General features: G+C 51.5%; 1 protein-coding gene across 2 annotated transcripts; it reads right to left on the bottom strand.

Moving 5' to 3' along the window:
- Positions 1-1,438: 1,438 nt before the first annotated feature.
- Positions 1,439-10,583, bottom strand: Serpinh1 (serpin family H member 1). 2 transcript variants are annotated; one of them, XM_042688852.1, is made up of 6 exons: positions 10,505-10,552; positions 9,332-9,375; positions 6,377-7,032; positions 5,523-5,621; positions 5,182-5,414; positions 1,439-2,427 (listed from the first exon to the last, which is right to left on the bottom strand). In XM_042688852.1, the coding sequence occupies exons 3-6, from the start codon at positions 6,996-6,998 to the stop codon at positions 2,125-2,127; spliced, it is 1,257 nt and encodes a 418-aa protein (XP_042544786.1). In that variant the 5' UTR covers positions 6,999-7,032; positions 9,332-9,375; positions 10,505-10,552; the 3' UTR covers positions 1,439-2,124. The 2 variants fall into 2 exon arrangements, with proteins under 2 accessions (XP_042544786.1, XP_042544779.1); XM_042688845.1 differs by lacking the exon at positions 9,332-9,375 and having other exon boundaries at positions 10,505-10,583.
- Between the last annotated feature and the right edge of the window lie 7,916 nt (positions 10,584-18,499).

Consider the following 18,499-nt stretch of genomic DNA (forward strand, 5'->3'; position numbering starts at 1 on the left):
CAATCCAGGGTCAAAGCCCAGTTCTATCTCACTGGCTGAGGGGCTCGTGCATCTTTCAGACTCAGTGAATCCCCCTGTAAAAAGGAGCCATGCCCACCTAGTTCTGCTGTGAAGCTTGAACACAATTCCACACCGTAACTACTGGGCACCTCATAGGAACAAATACCCAAGCAGTAGCAGCTGGCATTACTAAGGTCTTTATCCTGATCACTCCTTGCCTCCTCCTCCAGAGCCCCAGTATCCTCTCCTACATCAGGCCTTTCATGTTCTCAGCAAGTGTTCCCAGGGCCTGGTATGTGTGACACTGAGTCTAGGTGCAGACACACAGCAATGGACATACAGATATGGCCCCTTTCCTCAGAGCTCCCATTCTCATTGGGGAGACAGACATGAAAGTGGGCAGTAAGTGATGACAATGTCTCAGTGCTAAGTTGGGGAAATGAGAAGCTGGGTTGGGTGGAGAGTGAATTATGTTGGATGGACAGAGAAGGCCCCTCTTCACAAATGGTATCTGAGTTCAGAATGACAAAAAGAAAAGCCCTGCCCCAAAAAACCCTACAAGCATCACATACTAGGGTGAAAGATTAGCTGGTACCAAGGCCCTGGAGCAGGGAGGGCAATGCACATGGGACAACTGGAAGCAGATGACCCAGGTGCCTGGAATGCAGTTGAATCCTGAGCACACTGTGACTGTCTCCCCATGTTCACTGCTAGATGAAGCTCTCTGAAGGATGGAGAGCTAACTTGCCGAGTTCACAGGACAAGACAGATCTGCAAATTGGAACAAGTTTTGCTAAAATTCCGTGTGGTCATATGGATACTAGCCAGCCCTTCTCCAGCACCATTTACCCTTGGACAGACTAGGTGGGGGGGGGGGGGGCGGGGGGGCATCTATTCCCTAGGGCAAACGCATTAGCAAGGGGGAAGGGTGAGGAATGGAGAACTAGGAAGCAGGAACCCCCCCCCCCTCCAAGTCATCAGCAGAGGTAGAGCCCCAATCTACTCAGCTTCACCCAAGTCTAGTCCTGTGCAGCCTCCCCCTCCCACCACTCCCCATGACCTTGAAAGATAACCACAAAGCACGGGGTATCAGATGGACCATGTGACTTCCTCCTCCCCACACTAGGCCACCTAGGAATACTTCCCAGCTCCGTTTTCAAAGCTCCCCCCAAATCAGACTGTGTGCCTGAGTTTGCCCCATTCCAGCCCTCTGTAATGAGACTACCTTGCAATGAAGGACTAGAGGGCTGCTAACTGGGGTCCTATGAGAATGCTTGGACTCCCACCACAGCCTGCAGTTACCTCCATTGTCTGTTGTTATCTGACAGCATTCTAGGGCCTGAAACCCTCTGCAGCTCCATGGGAGAGTTTGTCCCCTAAGAGGAAAGGGAAAGTCCCTGATGGGAAGCCCCAATCCAATCTTCTTCCACATTCCAGCAAAGTTTCATTGGAAAAGTTTTATTGAAAAAAAAAAAAAAAAACAAAAACTTTGTACAAAGTTCTCATTTGTTGACAAAGGCTCATGTTCTTCCCCATCTTTGAGAAACTAAGGAAAAGACAAAAAAAAAAAAGGTTCTCCCCATGATGTCCAATTCATTTGCTGCTCATCCAGGATCGGCCCAGCAGTCCCTCCTAAAAGCTATCTCTCAATTGCATTCACGGGGCTGGGGCCAGGGCCTGGTCCCAGGGACACAGCACCTAGATCCATAGTTGTGGGAAGCTGAGTGGGGGAGGGGTATAGGCAGAAGTGATGGCGGTGTCACTGGAGAGCTGGCAGCCACCCCCTCCCACCCCAGCTTGATTGTCTCTCACAGATAAGGTTTTGGCTATAAATAGGAACACTGATTGGCTGGTTGAGGCACGTGGGACTCTGAGGACAGGGCAAGACTCCACAGTGTGTGGTGTCTGGGTTTGGCATCATGGTATCTGAGGCCCAGGACCAAGCAGAGTGGATTCTGGCTGATAAGGTCTGCTCGATCACATAAAAACCCCAGTCTGCTTTCCCACCCCCCCATCCCATGGACTATGAAAGCTGGTAGGTACCTCCCTCCCTCCCCAATAGCACCCATGTGTCTCAGGAGCCTTCGGCCGCCTCCTGCCATCATCCTGCGCCCACTCTGGGGCCTACAACTCATCTCTCATCTTGTCACCCTTGGGTCGGACCAGGCGCCCAATGAAGAGCAAGGAGCCGCTCTGGGTGTCTCGCACCAGGAAGATGAAGGGGTGGTCGGCATAGAACAGCTTGGGGCTCCGCAGCTCCTCACGCCCGTAGATGTCCTGGTCGAAGGGGTTGCCCTCTGTGTCCCACTCAAAAGCGGTAGCATGGAACACGCTGGCCAGGTACAGGTCCTTCTTTCCTGACATGCGTGACAAGTCTGCCTTGTTCTTGTCGATGGCCTCAGTCAGGCCCAGCCCAGCCAGGTGTTTCTGTAGAATCAAGTGCCAGGTAAGGCTATGCATGTCAGGCTGTTATACCTTTCCCTCCACCCATGCCATCCTGAACAATCTTTTGAGAAGAGACTGCCACTTTCTAGACACCTGTGTCAGGCCCTTAGAACTGTTTAATTCAATCCTATGGCAACTTTCACAGATGAGGAAACGGAGGTTCAAACACAAAGCAAAATGGATCTCTGATTCTCCCCAGCAAGCTGAAGGCATACTTCCCAAGTGTGCTTCATAATTAGGCAGCACACCCAGAACTTAACTTGAAGTCATGACCCCAACCCCAGCCTAGACCTGAGTCTCTGTAGTGGGCCTGGACCCTTTTGATTTAAAAGAGTTAGTTTTTTTGTTTTGGCTTTTATTGTGCCCGTATTGAGGCTTGAACTCAGGACCTTTCATTCTCCTTTCCATTTTCAGCTCAAGTTTGGTGCTCTATTGCTTGAGCCATACTCCACTTCTGGCTTTTTGGTAATTAACTGAAGATAAGAATCTCTTGGCTTCCCCCTGCCCGAGCTGGCTTTGAATTATGATCCTCAGATCTCATCCTCCTGCACAGCTAGTATTACGAGGGTGAGTCATTGGTGCCTAGCCCCCATAGGATTCTTAACACAATCAAGTTTGAGAAAAATGGATCAAATGACAGCTCTGTCCACATCACTCTGGGGCTTAAAACCTGTCCTGGATGGTACAACGCCGGGACATGTTCAAATTACAGGATGCAGTGAGAAGCAGGTGCATACAGATGGCTGTGAGAGAATGGCGGTAAAGCTAGTGATCTAGCGATGGCCACTGAAGGATTTATTACATTTTTTTTTTGCAACACAGAGATTTTGCAAACCAGACTTGGAATTCAGGTACTGACACTTGCTAAGCAAGTGCTGTATAGTATGAACCACAACCCAAGCCTCTTTTGCTTTAGTTTCTTTTTCAGACAGGATCTCATATTGTCCCTCCAGGTCACCTTAGACTGTGATCCTCCTATCTCTGTCTCCTGCCTAGCTGCAATCACAGGCATGTAACTGCATCCAACTCATTTTTCACAAGACATTTCTAACTTTTACCCAGGTTGGCCTCAAACTGTAATCCTCCCATCTCTCCTGCCATGAAGCTAGGATTGATTCAGTCTGTGTGACCCCTACTCAAGTCACAGCCTCTAGTCTCATCCCTTGCATACCTCACCCTGGCCTCTAGGTGGCCTCCCTGAGCTACCTGTGTGTTGGTCTGTTGGGTGTTGGCCTCTGTCCCTTCACATTTATTTATTTATTTATTTATTTATTTATTTATTTATTTATTTTTGCTAGTCCTAGGGCTTGAACTCAGGGCCTGAGCACTTTCCCCAAGCTTTTTCATTCAAGGCTAGTGCTTTACCACATTGAGCCACACACTACTTCCATTTTTCTAGTGATTAATTGGAGATAAAGAGTTTCATATCTTTCCTGCCTAGGCTGGCTGTGAATCATGATCCTCAGATCTCAGCCTCCTGAATAGCTAGGATTACAAGAGTGAGGCACTAGTGCCTGAATCCTTTGCAACTTTCAACATACCTCATCCATGAAGTCTTCCCCAGCCTGACAAACAGTACCTCCCCTGGGGCTCAGTGCCCTTGGACTTCCTTCTATTCAGCAGCATCTGCTCCTGTTTGCCCCTCCCACTTGGCTCAGAGCTCCCCAAGGGAAAAGCACACGTGTCCAGAGCTTTCCTGGTTTTCAGCGTGGATGAACTTTTAGTGGAGAGCCACAGGTTGACTAAACACGTAACCTCCAATGCCCAGAGACCTCTGCCTGTGAGGCAGGACCACCTGGGTACCAAGTCAGGCAGTTCCAGAAAGATAGAGGAGAAAGATGGAAAGAAAGGAAGTGGAGAGTGGCCACTAAAGGGCTTGAGGAAGACCTGGGGCCAGCGTCGGGCCACAGAGGGAGGCAGCCAGTGCTCCTCTCTGGGAATTCTTAATAATATCCATACAGACCAGCACAAACTCTACTCATCTCTAAGCCTCATCCCATCTCAAGCTTTCTTTCTAAGAGCTCTCGTGTCAAGGCTAAATAATTCTGGAGATGAAGTTTGCCAATGAGCCATTTTTGACCTCCAAGGTAAGAGTGAATTTTCTTTTGAGCAGATCAAACTCTGTCCCTCCCGACTGACAGCCCATTCCAGGTCATCACTTGGTGTTCTAACTCTAGCTCTGCACCTTACAAGCTGATGTTTATGTGGGGGGGGGGGGGGGGCCTTGGAGAGTTCCTGCTGAACATACTTACCAACTGCCTAGCTGCCCTGAGTGGTCCTAATTTTACGACTTGTCAGATGGTGGCTGATCTTCCCACTTGAGCCCTCTAAATGGGGCACTCCATATTCCCAGAGGTAGCACAGAGATTTAGGACTGATTCCAGTACGTCCTAATATTACTGAGGGCCTTTAGAGAGGTCATTTAACCTTCCTTAGCCTCTGTTTCCTCATATATCAATTTGCCTTCCTCTCTAACAAAGGTGGTTTTTTTTTTTTTGTTGTTTTGGGGAGGTTTTTTTTGAAGGTTCAATGAATTTAGCACATGAAGTGCTCAGAAAGAAGTCTGGCACATACCAAGTGTCCAGCTGTATTTAGTTACTGTTTTTATCATCTGTCTACCACTTTCCCATTATCCTTCATGGAACTTAGAATTGGTTGAACACATAGGGGCCTCAGAACAGAGCTTTTGCTCTGATGAAGAAAACCCAAGTCACTCCTTTCCACTCCAGGTCTCACCTGCAGGTCATGGGTCACCTCCACCACTCCCTTGGGCAGGGAGATGGCCACAGCCTTCTTCTGCATCTTCCCCATCCAGACCTTCAACTGCTCTTTGGTCAGCATCTTCTCCAGGCGTTCAAGCGGCTCCACGTGGTGGGGCATGAGGATGATGAGGCTGGAGAGCTTGTGGGCCAGGGGCATCTCCAGGATCTGCAGCTTCTCCTTCTCATCATCATAGTAGTTGTAGAGGCCTGGGTGAAAAGCAGAGGATGCTGGGAGCTCTGCAGGGTGGAAAGGCATGCCAGACCAGGCATCCTGGGACCTCTTGGCCTTGCCTCTCTGACCCACAAGGCACCTACCTGTCCGGTGCATCATTGTGACACCCACGGTATAGGATCGAGTCACCATGAAGCCACGATTGTCCACCATCTTGTGATGGAATTTCTCATCCCAGTGTGCTGTGGTGAAAACAGAGCAAAAGAATCAGTAATCCATGTCCCGCAGGGGGCAATCACACACCAAACTGCATACCCTGCACAAATCCCTGCCAGGGCCTTTGCTCTATCCTTTGGGATCGACCCACAGAACAGATTCCTTGCTTTGGGGTAAAGGGACCTTAGTGGTACTTGCTAACTGGCATCCAATTGCTCCTAAATAACAGGAACTTCATTTTACCCTCAGCTGAGCCACCGCTATGTCCACTGCCGATGGGGCACTGGTCAGGTACCTGAGACTAAGCTGCTATCTTCTCCACCTAGCAATCCATCTAAGAGATCTATGCCCTCGGCAGAGAGTACCCTACAACCATCACCCTGAAGTGTTGTATCTGTGGCAGGAAAGACATCCAAGAGAAATGTGTATGCCACAGCAGCCTGGGCTCTGTTGTGTCATTACAAGCAAATCTTTCTTGCAACTAACTGACTATGAGATCTTACCTCTCCTTGTGCAGTCCCTCTGTAAACCAGGGTCCACCTCATCCTCACTGCAAATGGGAGAAGAGTCCCATGCAGCTGGGTAGGCTTTGCAGGTTTCCATCCCTGTCCCATTCATTCAAACACCTGCCTGGCTCTCGGTATCTCCTTTCTAGTGAGAAAGGGGGTTTACTAACAATCCCACTGTGGGTCACCTGGGTCAGTGAAGAGTATATATAGCCCATGGAAGGCCACTGTAGGGCCTCCTGCAAGAAGCCCCGCCTCCCGCCCCGCCCACTCACGCTTGAAGAACATGGCATTGACCAGCAGGGCGCCGTCCGTGCGCTCCACATCCTTGGTGACCTCGGGCAGTTTGCCGTCGGTGGTCAGCGCGGCCCACTCGTTGATGGACTGCAGGGCGCTGCGCTTGTCGCGGAAGTTGATCTTGGAGTGCTCGCAGTTGTAGTGCTGCTTGCTGCTGCGCACGAAGTCGTCGGCGAAGCTCACGGAGCTGGGTCCATACAGGCGGCTGCCCAGCTTCCAGGTCACGTTGCGGGCCGTGGAGTTGCTGAGCGAGCGCAGCAGCTCGCCCAGGCCCGCGTGCACCTCCTCATCCCGCAGCTGCTCCGCGCTCAGCACGGCCTTTGCCTGGGATGCGGTGGTGGCCTTGCCGCCCAGTGACACCAGCCCCAGCGACGAGGCCACCACTACAGGTGACACCAGGATGTTCTCCACCGCCTGATCTTTGGCCATAGCCTGGTACAGACTGAAGGCCAGACTGGCACTGCGCTCAGCCAGCGTGGCCGCCTTGGGGCTGAGCTTCTCCGAAGTGCCAGGGGCTGCTTCGGTGGAAGGTTTCTTCACCTCGGCAGCCAGGGCCATGGCCACAAGGCAGAAGGCACCCAGGAAGAGGAGGAAACGCATGGCTGAGGGTGGAGCTGTGCACGCCTCAAGACACCTGTGGGGTTGTATAGACAAAGAGGGTGGCCTGGTTGAATATGCCTTGCTTCCCAACAACCATCCACATGTGTCCCTTCTCACTGCCAGCAGCCCCCGAGTTCTGAGGCCCAGACCTAACTCAGGGTTGCCCGAGTCTCTCCTAGGCCTGCTTTGATCCCATTCCAACCCCACCTCCACCCCTACCAAAGCTAGTGGTGACCTGCCCACCCTATTGATTTTCTGCATTGGACACCCTCTTACACTTACTTACGTCTATTAATGAATCAATTTCTGCCTGTAAGTAGGCTTCTGGTACAGAAAACCCAAAAGTGTGGTTTCCCCACTAGATCTCAGTGCATAGCAAGCCTCAGTTATTCCCAAATGGGGGTGAAACAAGTCTACCTAGCCAGCCATGGGGCCTCATCAGTTTAGAGGAGAGCTCGGTTCTGACCTCTCAACAATGCTCGGGGCCCTTGTCCAGTGAGAAAAGGCAGCAGCTGGGCTGAGGGTCTGCAGAGAGCCCAGGCTTTCATGTGTGCTGGAGCTGTGGCCTGCCCCTGCCCCACCCCATAACCTGGGATGTTAATGAATCACTGATTGGTTCACTCATTAAATGGGGGAGCTCAGATGCTCCACTTTGCTGCCCCTAGGGTGACCCTGTGTTTTGTGTGGGTGTGTGTGTGCACACGAGCACGCGTGCACGTGCACACACGCATACACATGCCTATGTCTCAGTCTCCCTTTTCCAAGCTGCAAAAATCTAGGCCTCTCTTGACAGGGATGTGGCCTAATCATCTGCGCACAGCCAGATGGGAAATCCCAGGGCTAAAGCTCCTGGGATCCACTCACTCTTCAGAATGGAGGCTGCTTCCTGAGAAAGTTAACAAGGACAGGATCCTGGGGAAAGAGGGTGAGTCACAGCTTAGTGGTGCAGTGAAGCCTCCCCCATCACCCAAGGCTGCACAGACATATGTCTGGCATTCCAGAAGTTGGAGCTACATAAGATTCCATTCTATCCTCAGCTAACAGTCATTTTCAAGGAGGCCCTCAGCCCCCTTCCCCAAATACAGCAGTAGTAACAAGCCCTCAAGGACTGCCTTGCTCCAATCTCTGGGGCCTACAACTCTATTCATGAGATATTTACATATACTCCATGCAGCAAGATAGGAAGAGAGATTGGGGAGAGGGGGGAGTAGGAAAAGGCTGAAAGAACTGGTGGAGACTGGGACTGCACTACGCTTGACAGATGCTGTTTTATGGACCTCCTGCAGGAAGACTGAAATTCTGAAATCCTGGTAGATGATCCTCAGGAACTCTAGCCTGCTTAAGGGAGCATTGGATTTCTGGGAAAATTCAACTGCTGTAATCTTGAAAACCCGGACAGGTCCCCTTACCTCCCTAGGCTGCCACCCTCCTCAAGGTGGCAAAAGCAAAGCAAAGAGCCCAAGAAGGTGCAGGGAAGGAGGGATGGGATGGTTACAGAGCCCCACAGAGGACTGGGAGATGGTAGAAGAAAAATGTGCATTTCACTCAAGTACAAATGGGGAAAGGAGTCCACAGGCCTAGACTGGGGCCCAGGCCTCCCCATGCCCAGCCCTAGCTCCTTCAATACCAGGCCTACAGCTCAAAGGCAGAGTGCAAACACAGACATTAATGAGGAGAAAGGATTTTCTGATCAGTCCTCTGATCCAACAGGGGCCACCAGATCCCTTTGAGGAACTCAGCACTGCCACGTGGCAGCCACCATCTTGACAGCCCCCACCCCAGCCAGCCAGAACCTCAAAGAACTGGGAGGGGCTTCTCAAGAAAGCTCTAAATAACTAGTTGGGATTCCTCAGCGGCCACAGGGCTCCAGCTCCCCACTCCCAGTGACGCGGCAGGCCGAGGGAGGAATTATCTCTGTTGGCCAGCAGAGGGGGGTTGCCAGCCTAGAAAGCAAGAGGCCTGGGCTCAGGCCTAAGGGTGTATGGATTTTCAGGGAGTTTTCAGGAGCCTCCTGGGCCTGGATTTCAGGCCCAGGAAGGAGACAGGAGGCTGGGCAAGAAAGCACTGTTAAATCCAGCAACAGGAACAGATAAAGACAAGTTACTGCAAGCAAGCCAGCCTCCCGCACCCAGTCAGTCTTGCCAGAGAAATGCCAGCCCTCAGGCCAAGGTTAAGACAATCTACAGTCCCACAAAGGAAGAAGAAAACCATGAAACTTGCAGAGCTGAGGGCTATGCCCACAGCTGACTGTGGGAGGTGAGACTAGAAGAAAAGGGGAGAAAGTGTTGAGGGCCACATGAGGGTCGCCAACACTTGAGGGGGTCTAAAAATACCTTGAAACTGCCTCAGAGGGAGGTCAATGCCTGCCTTTTTCATTCTGAAAGAAAACAGAAGCGTGAGGAGAATGGGACCCCCTCCCCCAAAGGAGAGGAGGGGAGTATAGGCCAACTAGGCCCCGGACCCTGTCTCAAACTTACTGGGACTTTGAGACCGGGGTATCTCACAGTTCAGGTTAGGGGTCCCATTGTTTTTAGCTAGGGGCTCCATTCCGGCAGCAGCTCGGAGCCCTCCCGCAGGCCACTCTGTCCGTAGTATCCTGTTACATAGCCACTACAGGAATGCCGGTGTCCAGAGACAAAAGACCAGGCAGGAAGGGGGGATGGGTGCACGAACCATTGGAGGCTAGAAGGGTGTGGCCCCAGCCCGGACAACCAGAGCCCCCAATCCACCTCCCTTCCCCCAGACTCCATCTGCGCCCTGGAGTCCAGAGAGGCCAGCAGGAAACCGGAGGAAGAGGAGGGACCAGCCTTCAGGCCTGGCTGGAAGTGCTTTCATTCTTCCTCCAGTCCAGGATGCTGGGGATTGTCTCTAAACTGGGGGGGGGGGGGGGGGGGAGGGGGGGAACCTCAGTTGGGGAACTTCTGCAAGGATCCAGGTAGGTGGGCACAAGAAAGAGATGATCCGATGGATCGCACCGGTACATTCCAGGGGGTCTCGGTGACTCCCACTTCCTCTCCCATTCGGACCCCACGGGCTCCTTTTGATTAGGGGAAAGGAGCTAAGTCCTTCCTTCGGTTGCCACGGTCCACCCAGGCCGCTGCAGCCATAAGTCGGGGGCTGCCCGCGAAGCTTGGGGACCTCCACCCCAGCCCGGGCCGTCTGGGCTGCACGGCGGGCCGGTCCTCATCTTGCTGAGCGCCGCCCCCCTCTGCTTCTCTCTTCGGCGGAGGGCCCGGCCCAGCACCCTGCCGTGACCACCTTCACCCCCTTCTCCCAAGCTCCCTGCACCCCGAATGCACAGCACGCACCCCCCCTCCCCCGGCCCTGCTCTGCGCCCAGCTCCCGGGCGCCCCCACGGCCACCGCGCCCCGAACTCTCCATCCCGAACCTCCCCACTGCCCACAGGTACCGAGAACTCCAGCGGGTGGGTGCTGGTTGAGGCCCCAAGACTTCCAAAGCACCCCAACTCCCCTTGAGCTCCCCACCACACATACACACACACTCACCTGGGCCCACTAAGTCCAACTGTCCGCCGCAGTCCCGATCCCACTCCGCCCGCCACCCCGCGCGCGCGGAGACTAAATACGGCTTGCCCCGCCCCCTTCTGCCCGTCCCAAGAAACTTCTGGAAAAGTTGGAAACGCTTCCGGAGGGCGCCCCCGCTACGGAAAAAAAAAAAAACCAAAGACCTCCCCCAAACCGGCCGGGCCCCCGCCCTCGGCCCGCGGGCGCTCTTGAGCCCCTGGGTCCTAATGCCCCCATCTCCCAGGTGGCTGCGCCGGTCCCGGCCCCCCCTGGGCCCCCAGATCCAGGGCCCCGGCGCTCCTAGAGAGGGACAGGGGGTGCAGACCATCGAACTGGAGGAGACACCACCCCAAGATCCGGCCCCTCTCCCCCCACCACACATACCCTAGGCAAGGTCTCCACATACATCCCTGTCCACTGCTTGGGCGCCTTGTCCTGGCACCCCTTTTCTACTCTGTCACCAAGAGATTCATCTCCTCCATTTCCTGCTGGGTTTTGGTTCTTTTGTTTTGTACAGGTCCTAGGGCTTGAACTCAGAGCCTGGGCACTGGTCTTGAGCTGGTGCTCTACCATTTGTGCCACACCCCCACTTTCAGCTGGTTTTCTAGTTAATTGGGGATAAGAATCTCAGGGACTTACCTCCCTCAAACTGGCTTGGAATGGTGATCCTCAGATCTCAGCCTCCTGAGTAGCAAGGATTACAACAGTGAGTGCACCTGGCTTTTCTTAAATTTTAATGGTGTCTCTATGCTTCCTGCCCAGCCAGGGTCCCCCTCCTTTGTCTCAGAGTAGGTGATCAGATTTAAGAGTGCTTCTCCAGTCCAGCTTTTCTTCAGCCTCCACTAAGCTGAACCTCCGTGAGGAATATAGAGGCAGAATCAGAGCCAGTACCTTGCTCTCACCCCCAAAAACCCATATAGGCAAACACCTGGGAACATCAGGTAAGCACACAGGTCCAAGGAGGTGGCTAGGAAAGAAAATCTGGGTGTCCACTAAGCAAGTTGCATTCCTGTTCTGACCTTACTGTCCTTGATGTGTCCCTATCCTACTTTGATCACCCCTGCTCTCCTCCCTATCTCTGTCCCCTCCCACAGGCCCTCTCCACCCTCCCATACTGATAGTGACTTGTATTGGGATTGACCTGGGGTATTCATTATTGTTCTAGGTGAGGAAAATACAGCTGCACACCAGACAAAGTCCTTGATCTTCGGTATGTCCATTCTTGAGGCTGTGTGTGCATACAAGTTTGTAGAGAATTCTTTAAGGCATATTGTTTCGATTACAATCTTCTGTAACTGAAATGACAGGCCACAGGTGGGCATGGCATGGAAAAGAAGAGCACAGTAGAGAGATCCCAACCTCAAGTATTCTAGGTACGTGCTCTAGCCACACTCCCACCCCTCCCAACTCTCACTCATGCAATCAGTCAGAAAACTGAAGTGAACTCCTTCTTTCTTCCAGGTGCATGCTTGGATCCTGGCAAGTGAATGAATTCTAGCACCCTGCTATCCTGGCCTCAGTTGGAGGCAGGAGATAGGGGGAACTATCCCTCCCCAATCTCGTGGTATTGATAAAACTTCTGATTACAAGGACTATATGAAATCTTAGGTCTCAAAAACATCAGATTCTCGGAAGTGGCACTGTGACTCAAGCGGTAGAGTGCTCGCCTTGAGCTGAAGAGCACAGGGACAGCGCCCAGGCTCAGAGTTCAAGCCCCAATACCGACAAAAAAAAAAAAAAAAATCAGATTCTCAATCAGAGTGAAAGAATAAGAGCTTTCTAGAATCCTTAAGACATCTTTTTGCCCTAGAGAGACTCTAAATCCATTTTTTTAAAAAATCTTAGCCTGTTTGGATGTGAGTAGAATAAAAGTAGAATAAAAGTATCAAAAACTCAGGGTGGCCCGGCCTAGTGACTCACACCTGTAATCCTAGCTACTCAGGAGGATCACTGTTCAAAGCTAGCTAGCCAGGGCAGGAAACTCAATAAATTACTCAAAAAAAGCCAGAAGTGGTACTGTGGCTCAAGTGGTAGGGTGCTCATGTTTAGCAAAAGTAGCTCAGGGACAGAGCCCAGGCCCAGAGTTCAACCCCCAGGACAGGCAAAATAAATAATAATAATAATAATATGTAAACCCTCAGAGTGCTGCCAGGCATGTTTGCATATGGCTGCAATCTTAGGACTAAGGAGGGAAGTCAAGAAGATCACAAGTTCCAAGCCAGACTGGGCTATATAGATTTTATTATTGGTAGCAACTTGGGAGTTCATGCTTGCTAAGTAGGTTCTCTACCACTGGAGCTACACTGCCAATCCTTTTGGTCACTGGTTATTTCTGAGGTTGAGTTCTTGATTTTTGACAGGGCTGAACTAGACCATTGTAGCAGAGGTCCAGGCACACACCACCATGTCCAGCTTTTTCTTTTGAGAATCCTTTGAGCTTGTTGAGTATTTTTGTTTTGTGTTATTGTTTTGGGGTTGTTTGGGGTTTTTTTTTTGTTGTTGTTCAGGCTGACCTGGAGCCTCAATTTTCTTGAACTCAGCCTCCTGAGTAACTACAATTACAGGTGTGAACCACCACACAGAGCTTCAGTGTTGTTGTTGTTTTGGTTTTACTACAATAATTATTAGGATATTCATGACAAAAATATAACTGATTTCAGATTACCTCACAATATATACTTCTGTGACTAAAAGTTATTTTTCTCCTTTTTTGGGGGGGGGTCCAGTAGTGGGGCCTGAACTCTGGGCCTGGGCACTGTCCCTCAGCTTTTGTACCACTTGAGCCACAGCACCACTTCCAGCTTTTTTCTTTTTGCTTATGTGGTGCTGAGGAATTGAACCCAGGGCCTCAGGCATGCAAGGCAAGCACTCTACCACTGAGCCACCTTCCCAGCCCCTCCTTTTATTCTTTTTTGTAGTACTGAAGTTTGAACTCAGGACCTTGCACTACTAGCTCACCAGCCTAAAAGTTAATTTTAATTAAAAGAGTGGTTATTTTAAAATTTAATGTTTTCTATGACCGATATTCCCACATCAGAACAACCAAATGGTGGGAACCATTTGGGTCACCTTGTATATGTCCCACAAAAGAAGCACAATGTACAAAATGTATGTGTTTCAGTTTACACTGGTATAAAAATAGTTAAAATATATTCTAGATAAACATGTTACATTAAGAAATAGTACTAAGCAGGGTGCTAGTGAGTCATAACTATAATCCTAGCTGTTCAGGAGGCTGAGATCTGAAGATCATGGTTTGAAGCCACCCCTGGCAGGAAAGTCTGTAAGACTCTTATCTCCAATAAACTACTCAGAAAAAGCTGCAAGAGGCACTATGGCTCTACTATGGTAGAGTGCTAGCCTTGGGCACAAAGAGGCTTGGGGGCAGCATTCAGGCCCTGAGTCTCAAGCCCTAGGATTGGCGCATGTGGCGCGCACGCGCGCGCACACACACACACACACACACACACACACACACAGAGTTGTAGGGCTATGACATTTCACGGTTCCTGGGTTCCTATGTGCAGCCACAGACAGAAGGAAATCTTCCCTGTGCTATACCAAAAGGTCAAGCACTGGCCCCTCTGAGAACAGGGACTCTGCTGGCTTTTTAGGCAGGCCACCTATCTTCTCTGGACAGGCCTATGCAAAGCCTTGACATTTTACACTGGCATCCATCTCTTTGAGATAGTTGTCCTGTCTCCTGAGCATTGCAAATTTAAGGATAAACCCTTGCTATGTAAGAACACACCCTGGGTCTCAGGCCAGACCCCACCATCCATCCCTGCCTTCATCTTGGCCTACAGAGTCCCTTGTAACTTGTAACTTGTAAGCTAAGGCCTGGGACAGGACTGGAAGACTTTTCAAAACTAGGGGAATGCAGGAGAGGTTTGTCTGGGTTCCCAGCAAGTACACATCAAATCCAAAAGACTCCTTTCCTCCCTGTGCCCTCTATCTGCCCCAGGCCTCTCCAACACTTGAGAGAGAACCAGAGGAGGTTAAGACTGTACCATTTGGGGGGATGGGGGGAACATGACACTCTTGCTGTTCCTCTAGGAGGGGAAGCACATAGAGGATCCAAGCCCTCCATTTACATACAGAGAAACTGAGATCTGGAGAGGGAGCTGGGTCTGAAGTCTCTGACAGTGGCACAAGACTCCTGCCACAGCTCAGAGCAGGCCAGAAGCCTCCCCAAACTCTGTCTATCTTCTTTATCAGTCTTATCGCCCTGGATTCTCAATGAGTGTCCTTGGAGGCTTTGAAGGGTAGAACCTCTGGCTTCTTCCACATGAGACTCCAGCTTCCTGCCCAGGGCACAGAAGAGGCTCAGGCAGGAGCCTGGTAGTGAGAATGGAAGAGGCTGACTTGGTTTCCTGTCATCTAAGAACCAAGCATGGCCTCTGTGAGTAGAGAAAGGCCACGGCGCCTTTAAATTTCCAGCATCAGGGAAAAAAAAAAAAGTCAAGAGCCTTTGCCACATTATTCTTAGCAATGAGCCCAGCCCAGGCTGCTGACTGGGGCCCTTCCCCCACATTCCACGCTGCTCCTTCTGGAAAAAGCACTCTTTTTTTGAAGGAGTTGGGTGGGGGTGGGGATGTGACTGGAGGGGGGCTGCAGAAACTCTCAAGTGTTTCGCGTTTGGATTCCAAGGTGCCTGCAGATCTTCCCCCCCCAACCCCCTCCACTCCTTTCCAGGAGCCAGCCTGCCTGGAAATCCCCTAGCTCCATGAAGCTTGTGCAGCAGGAAATAGAAAACCATCAAGTCCAGCTGTGTCCACACTCTACAGAGAGGAAAACTGAGGCCCAGAGTGGGAAACCCAAGCCCTCATTCTCCCACAGCCCTCCTCCCCTGCCCCCTCTGCCTGACAGTCCAGGTTGGCAGGCCCAGTTCTGCCAGCCACCGTGCAAACAGTTCTATTTGGCCCCCTGTGCACAGATTCACGCCATCTCCTCCTTGTCCCCTACTTGTCCACATTTGTTATCATGTGTGACATTTCTGGCAACAAACACTATGAAGATGAGGGTGGGGAGGTAGCATTCTAGGCATGAGCAAGGAACTGGGGTTACTACCATCTATGTGGAAAGCGAGGGAGGACAGAAAGGAAAGAGAAATTTATGGTGCCTTTATACCAGGTCCTGTGCTGGGAACCCTGGACATTGTCCCAGTTTTGTTTATTTGTTTGTTTTTGTGCCTGTCCTACAGCTTTAAACTCGAGGCCTGAGGGCTGTCTCTGACATTCAACACCACTTCTAGCTTTTTCTGTGTAGTTTATTGGAGATAAGAGTTTCACAGATTTTCCTGCCCTGGCTGCCTTTGAATCAAGATTCTCACATCTCAGCCTCCTGAGTAGGTAAGATTATTTATGTGTGTGTGCGAGCACACCTGAAATGGGGCTTGAACTCAGGGCCTAGGCACTGTCCCTTAGCTTTTTCCACTCAAGGCTGACGCTCTACCACTTAAGCCACAGCTTCACTTCTGACTTTTTGCTGGTTGATTGGAGATGAGAGTCTCTTGACTTTCCTGTTCAGGCTGACTTTGAACCACACTTCTCAGATCTCAGCCTTCTGAGTAACTAGGATTACAAGTGTGAATCACCATTACCCGTCCATCGTCCCAATTTTAGAGGATGTTAGTTGGAGCAACATTTAAATCCCTTCTCCTTCTTAAATGGTACAAAACAAGACCAGAAAGGCCAGTCTGGATCTCCCTGTCTTAGAGAGCCAGTATCTCTGTGACTGCTGTCCAGAAACTGAGTGTGCTGTCAGCTCAAGCATGAGTCAGGAAAACGCATGCTGCAATCTCTAATTCTCAAAGGGAATGTGGGGCCTTCCATCCAAGAGGGCTGTCCTGCCACGTTGGAGCAGGGAGGGAGGTAGCAGGTCAGTGGGTGGTAGGCGAACATGTGGTTCTCACATGGTCCCTCCCCTCTCCTCCCAGAGCAGGCTGTCCATCCCCCTTCCACTCTGCAGCTATCAGGAACCCTAGAGCCTTCAGCCATCTGACATAGTGCCAGGGACACAAGCTCACTGACATACTGTAAATCTACATGTCCACATGGCCATGCAGAGTGCAGATTCACCCACAGGCCCTTCATCCCGCAATGTCTATCTGTATAATTCTCTGCAATCCGAATGAAGAGCACATGGTCTGCATGCTGGTGCCTGATGTTTCCATGTTCAGGGGCACAGGCTTCCTGCTTCTCCCAGCTGCCCTCTGCCAGGGGGTGGATGTAGCTCCAGGCCTGCAGGAGGCATGCAGGGTGGGATAGTCGCTGTTAGATGCTACCCTTTCTTCCTTCCCTTCTTAACTATCCCAAGAGAAGGGCAGAAACAGCCTGGAACTGGGAGAAACAAGAAGCTGGTAGGGATTTCACCTTAGCACAAAAGAGCAAAGTGAAGAAGCGTGTGTAGTCTTTATTGCATATGCATGCGCATGGACGTGAGCGCGCGCACACACACACACACACACACACACACATGCGCGCGCACACACACGCACATGCACACATGCATACTGTCTTTGGAAGGTCCTGGAGAAGCCAAAAACTATTCCTTGCAGGGACTGGGGCAGAACAGGATGGAAGGCCCATGTCTACTTGGGGATCATGGAAGCACAGGCCATGCAGAGGCCCTGGGCCCCCTGGCTACCTCACTGCTGAGTTGGGGAAGGTGGGAGGCTGAGGCTGGAGGGCTTTCTGACCAGACCCGTCATTTCCTGTTTGCCCAGACCTGCTGAGCAGACCAGAGAGGAGAATGGCACTCTAGCCCAGATTGAGATGATGGGGCCAGGACTCTGGCTGCAAGGCTGGGGAAAGCCTGGTGGTAGGTTGGTCAGGAAAGGTCCAGGAGGAGGATTCAGGAAGTATCTTTGGTATCTGGGTTGGGCAAGTAGCTAGCAAATGGTCCTTTTTCTGAGGAAAGTATGAAGAGGACAATGGGGAAAGGAGAGCTCCCTCCTCCATAGACTGGAAACATCCAGGAGGCTAGAGCATCTTGGCCTGGAGGATAGAAGGCCAGTCTGGAGATGACAGTGCCAGAGAGCAATGGACTTTATAGATGGAATATAAGGGTCAGAGCAAGTCCAGAAGGTAAGAAGAATGGAGGCTGGAAGAAGCAGGCCGACAGCAGAGAATGAGGAGGCTCCTGCCACCTCCAGGAAGTGAAACTGAGGCAGAAACAGCCTGGTGGGGACAGGGCTGTGCAGGAAGGCCATGCTGGAGGTGATGGATCCGTGAGTAGCTTTCCTCTTTCCTCTTCCCTGACTGTGATGCTGAGGGAAGACTAGGCACCTCAGACCCACGGTGGGTAGGCTGGGCCAGCACAGGGGTCTGTACACTCGGCCAGGCCCCATTGGCTGTCAGGGCTAGAGCTGTGCAGAGACAGGCCAATGCTGATGCAACGTGGGCCTATCATTGCAAGCCTTGCAAGGAGATGCAGCTGTGCTGGCTACTGCCAGCGGTTCCAGATGGGGGGAGGGACTGGCTCGCCACATGGGAGGAGGGTTCTCAAGGCAGGCTGGCTCCCAGGACTAGGACTGTAGCCCAGCCAGGCCCAAAGGCTGTCTGTTCTGGGTCTGCTCTGACTCAGGAGGCAAACATGCCTTTCATGGAAGTACCCAGCCCCTGAGCTCCGTGTGTGTGTGTGTGTGTGTGTGTGTGTGTGTGTGTGTGTGTGTGTGTGTGTGTCCGTCCCACAGCTGATTCTATACTACAGCTGTTCCTCACCTCCTATAGCCAGATGGGGAGACAGAAAAAGGGAAGAGAATAAAGCCCACCATTCCTAGGTTCCATTGTGTGTGTGTGTGTGTGTGTGTGTGAGAGAGAGAGAGAGGGAGAGAGAGAGAGAGAGAGAGAGACAGACAGACAGACAGACAGAGACAGAGAGAGAAAGAGAGAGAGATCCTGATCTTTCTGAGACTTGGATTTCTCATCATTTCAGTTGGGAAAAAGAGCTCTAAGGCTAAGAGATCAGAGGCTA

Source organism: Dipodomys spectabilis, unplaced genomic scaffold, assembly GCF_019054845.1.
Source record: "Dipodomys spectabilis isolate Male_0828 unplaced genomic scaffold, ASM1905484v1 ptg000003l, whole genome shotgun sequence".
Taxonomy (NCBI): domain Eukaryota; kingdom Metazoa; phylum Chordata; class Mammalia; order Rodentia; family Heteromyidae; genus Dipodomys; species Dipodomys spectabilis.